Genomic DNA, 5,256 nt, shown 5'->3' on the forward strand with positions numbered 1-5,256 from the left:
TTTTTTTCAGGGGGAGTGCATACGAACTCCTCTGAGAAGGAAGGGAGGTAGGAAACCAGGATCCAGACGGGGTGCAACAGTATGTTGCTTTAATGCTACTGTTTAAAACTCTGAGGCAAATTGAAGCAAATAAATTTTTTTTTTTCCCACTAAGTCTGGGTGGTGGATAAATGAATGTTTAATGTGGGCTTTTCTCTATATTTGAAGTATTTCGTGATTTTTCAGCAAGTTAAAAAAAGTGTATAGATGGTGAGTCATACTGGCCTGTGTTCACACCTCTTTGGCCTCGGTTTATTATCTTCGGTGGAGAACATAAAGCCACCTACCTCTTAGGGTTATTGTGGGGCTTAAACAGAAGTGCGTGGGTGACAGTGCTCAACACGTGATGAGGCACTCACGTCTCAGTTTTGTTTCTTTGTGTATGCATAGCTCTTCTCTGACGCTGCCATTAGATTCAATTCTTTTCCCTCCTTTGTTAACAAAAGCAAAGTGGAATCTTTTTTAACTGGCCCGGCTTGTTCCTGAATTGGTACAAGGCCTAACGAGTGCCCTGACGTGGAGCGAATGCGCCCCTGTGTCCGTGTGTGTTTTCAGTCAGCATCGCAGTCTCAATGGCGCCGGAGACAGAGGGAGTCACCGGAGCAGTCAGGACCATCTCCGCAAGGACCCCTATGCCAACCTCATGCTGCAGCGAGAGAAGGATTGGGTCTCTAAAATCCAGATGATGCAGCTGCAGAGCACTGATCCCTACCTGGACGATTTCTATTACCAGGTAGGTGGTCATCCAGTCCCTTACTCTGGTGAGCCACTCAGGGAAATATCGGTAGACTTAAATACTGACAGAATCTTCTTTTGAGGTGGTATTCAATTGGGTCAGAATTGACTAAGCAAATTCTGTCCTCTTCCGAAGCTGGAGAGCCTCTCACTATTCACTAGAAGGTTTCTGTACATGCCTTTTATTCCTTACACACACAGGCTCCCGGGCCAATGTTTTGAAATCTCTTTGGCATCAATAATCTGGTTCTCTCAGTTAAAAATATTGGCAGTCTAACTTTGAAGATATTTCCATTGAGGTTGGGCTTTTCCGTAGGCTGGGATTTTTTGAGAAGTAAATATCTGGCAGTCTAGCAAAAATTAAAGATCGATACATTTATAGAGTCCCAAGTTGTTGCTGCCACCAGTCTAATCATGTATGATAAAGAGCAGCCATACTCTGGGCTTGTGTTGCAACTGAAATCATCTTCACGTGGTAGAATTACTTTGAAAAACTGGAGAAACTGTCAGCTGCTGAAGAAGTACAAGGCGAAGGCCCGAAAAAGGAGCGCACCAAGCTCATTACCCCTCAGGTGGCCAAACTGGAGCACGCCTATAAGCCAGGTAAGGTCCTTATCCCTGGGCCCACAATAAAAGAAATTCAATGAGCTGCCAATATGATAAATAGAACTGTATAGATGACTGGATATAGAGATGTTCAAAGCTCATTTATAAGGACTATTGTCCTTAAATGCAGAGGCCTGCCTTTATTCCATGGAATGAGTGGTTTAGCAGATAGACTTATAGATCCTTTAGTGCTTGCGATTCCTTAACTTTTTGAAATGTGTTCTAATTTCTAGTATCCCTATAATAAAGGGGAAATACTTCAGATTTTTACTATCATTGCAACCACAAAATGGGAAAAGATAGATTTGGGTAAGAGATCACATTAGATACATAGATTTTTGTACTGAACTGTTAGGCTGTGAAAGAATAGAGACTATAAAGGTCTTTGAAACTGCCTTGCCTGCATTGCTGAGTTATTTGTTGGAAATGTTTTGTCCTTGCAGTGCAGTTCGAGGGCTCTTTGGGAAAGCTTACTGTCTCTAGTGTGAATAACCCCCGAAAAATGATCGATGCCGTGGTGACATCGCGGAGTGAGGATGATGTAAGTGTCAGCAGAATTGTGTGTTTAAGAAACTCTGGGGGACCCCTGGGTGGCTCAGTCGGTTAGGCGTCTGCCTTCGGCTCGGGTCGTGATCCCAGGGTCCTGGGATCGAGTCCCGCATCAGGCTCCCTGCTCTGCAGGGAGCCTGCTTCTCCCTCTGCCTCTGTCTCTCTCTCTGTCTCTCATGAATAAATAAATAAAATCTTAAAAAAAAAGAAACTCTGGGTCGTCACTGCTGCCTGGGGGTCATTGTGGGAGGGAATCAGACACAACGGAGTTGTGTGTTGTCGAACTCAGAGCTCCCCCCGGCGTGTCTTGGTGTTCTGGTTTCCTGCAGGTGGGCTGAGGTGCTAACACCTTCCACTCCAAGGCAGCCAGGCTAGACCTGGGGTGGCAGGAGTCTTTAAACTGGGTAACTGGCTGCAAACAGCATTGGTTGTTTATTCCAGTTTCAGAAATTACCGTTTTTCTATGTGTTTTAAGATTTTCCTGTGATTATCTGCATCTTTACTGCATTCTATAACTACCTTTTGCCTGTCTGTAAATTCAGTTCAGTAGTCTGTGTGGGTTAGTTCAGTCTGTTCTATGACCTTTGTCCAGTTAGCGTTGTTTTAGATTATTAACTTTCTTTTTTTTTTTTAAGATTTCTTTATTTGAGAGAGAATGAAAGAGAAGAGAGCATGAGAGGGGGGAGGGTCAGAGGGAGAAGCAGACTCCCCGCTGAGCAGGGAGCCCGATGCGGGACTCGATCCCGGGACTCCAGGATCATGACCTGAGCCGAAGGCCGTCGCTTAACTAACTGAGCCACCCAGGCGCCCAAGATTATTAACTTACAAAGAGTTAAGATTCTTTTACAGTACTGTTACAAATGGAACTACATATGCACGCTTAGAAAATTATTTTTAACAGAGGCAAAGAATTCACACTGAATAGTCTTTTCTTTTTTTTAGGAGACAAAAGAAAAGCAGGTTCGGGACAAGAGACGAAAAACCCTTGTCATCATTGAAAAAGTAAGTTTTAGAATTTCTTGCTGTAGTTAGTTGCAAATAAGGAACTGTCACATGTATGTGTATGCAAGAAGTGGAAAAGTAAGCAGTCAGTGTTCTGCGATTTTAATTAATGAATATATTCTTCCTACATGCCTGTTGTATATCAGAGCGCACTAGAAAAGAATGTGCAGTGCCTCACCTATGACCCCGTGGAGAGAACACTGCAGTTACAGTGTCCTGGGTCTTTGTCCAAGCTTGTTCAGTTAACTGCTAAGTGCTTGGGAGCAGGTCACCTTTCTAAGAAAATGAGAGTAAAAATTACATTGTTCCACCTATGAATTAATTGAGTTAATTAAGTCAGTTCACAGGTATTTACTGGATAGCCCCTTGGAAGCTAGGCACTGTGCTGGGTACTAAGAAAAATTTGGTACTCTGTAGGCGATTCATTTGTAAAGTGTAAATACCATGTAGCAAAGCCATAGGCGTAGCAAGGAAGAGCACGGAGTGTGGAACCAGGCTGCAAATCACGTCTTCTCCATTTCTGAGTCTGTGACTTGAGGCAGGCTACTTAACGTTTCTGTGCTGTCCTCATTTTCTTCATCTGCAACAGTGGAGATGATAATATAGTCTCTTTCTGACTGGGTCATGGAGAGTGTCTGGTGAATGAGTACATGCAAAGTGCCTTGAACAGTGCCTGGCACCCGGGAGTAAAATTATTGCTGTGTTTATAAATAGAACGCATCACTTGAAGCAGTGATACAGATCATTTATGTTAACAGTGCTATTCTTGCTGCTGGAAAGTTTGCAAAGGGTGTAATCATTCACTGTCATCTCCTGGGTTAGTGGTCAGGAGGGACAACAAACGGAGGAATTCTTTAAGTTCTTTCACTATGTTTTTCTGGATTCAGAAGAGCACTTTTTTCCTCTCAGTCTTACTACAATTCGTTTTCGCTCTTTTGTCTTTACCTGGTGGTCTTAAACTGTGAAATTGTTTATCAAATACTCTGATCCTGACCTAGCATGCTGTGGCCTGCTTTGTGTCTCACTTAGACGTATAGTTTACTCCTGGATGTGGAGGATTATGAAAGGCGGTATCTCCTAAGTCTAGAAGAAGAGCGACCTGCCCTGGCGGATGAAAGAAAGCACAAAATTTGTAGCATGTATGACAACTTAAGGGGGAAATTGCCTGGACAAGAGAGGTAAGAATTGTACACTTGGAGGGACACGTGAGACCAGCTGGACTCCTTACTCGGCTGACCTGAGCTTTCCACATTTCTGTCTTTGGGATATCTTCCTCACCATCTGAGGAAGCTCAGAGTCTATCCTTCCGGCCTAACTCAAATGCTGCATCATATAAAGCATTTCATAATCCTTCCCAGCCAGGAAAAAAATCTCTTTATTCTGGATTCATTTATTCGACACCTACCTATTCACTATCTGCTAGGAACTATGCTGGGTACTGGAGACACAGTGGGGAACATGATTTGGTTTCTGTGTTTGAGCCTATAGATTGTACTTGCTTTATGCTTTATTCTAGCATGTTCAACCTTGGAATCTTCATGTAGTCTTTTCTACTAAGATGGAAAGCATAGATATTTATACTTTCTTGGGATTTCCATAGAATACTCATACGCTATGGCAGCCAATCAGTCTTCCAGTGAGGACTAAGCTCCTTAATGTATCTTTTTATCTATATCTGTCATCTCTTCCACCCAGGATCTTGCTGACAGTAAATGTTCTATAAACCCCAAGTGTTGGGGCACCTGGGTGGCTCAGTCATTAAGCGTCTGCCTTCGCTCAGGTCATGATCCCAGGGTTCTGGGATCGAGCTCCGCATCGGGCTCCCTGCTCAGCAGGAAGCCTGCTTCTCCCTCTCCCACTCCCTCTGCTTGTGTTCCTTCTCTCACTCTCTCTCTCTTTCTGTCAAATAAAATAAATAAAAAAATCTTTAAAAAAATAAAGTAAAATAAACCTCAAGTATTTATTTGATGAATACAAGAGGACTCTGTCCTGAAAACTCCCTTTCCTTTGCCCTTTCAAGAGAATTGGGGATTCTTCTAAGCCAGGACACTCACAAACCAGAACATAAAAATAAACCCCTTCTTTTTAACACACCTTTTCTGGAGTCAGGTTGACAGGCAACTGGTTGAATAAATGTGGGCTTGTCCATAGTTGGGAATGTTATGGGGCCATCAAATCGACGTAGTTAAAGTGTATCTATTGAGGTGGAAAATTGTCACAAGAAGTTGTTGGGTGAAGAAAGCCAAGTAACAAAGCCGTATGGATTCTCTGGACTCTTTTTTTTTTTTAATTTTCTTTAATGAAAAAATATACAGCACAAAGGTT

General features: G+C 42.8%; 1 protein-coding gene across 3 annotated transcripts in view; it reads left to right on the top strand.

The window, feature by feature from the left end:
• PATL1 (PAT1 homolog 1, processing body mRNA decay factor) overlaps nt 1–5,256 on the top strand; it is a 37,912-nt gene that overhangs the window by 17,112 nt on the left and 15,544 nt on the right. For all 3 annotated transcript variants that reach the window (XM_081798053.1, XM_081798052.1, XM_081798054.1), the window contains 5 exons: nt 595–772; nt 1,254–1,377; nt 1,824–1,921; nt 2,872–2,931; nt 3,961–4,109. In XM_081798053.1, coding sequence (XP_081654179.1) covers nt 595–772; nt 1,254–1,377; nt 1,824–1,921; nt 2,872–2,931; nt 3,961–4,109 — 609 coding nt within the window. The remainder of the gene's footprint in view (nt 1–594; nt 773–1,253; nt 1,378–1,823; nt 1,922–2,871; nt 2,932–3,960; nt 4,110–5,256) is intronic.

Source organism: Leptonychotes weddellii, chromosome 11, assembly GCF_054177405.1.
Source record: "Leptonychotes weddellii isolate Sample4059 chromosome 11, ASM5417740v2, whole genome shotgun sequence".
NCBI lineage: Eukaryota > Metazoa > Chordata > Mammalia > Carnivora > Phocidae > Leptonychotes > Leptonychotes weddellii.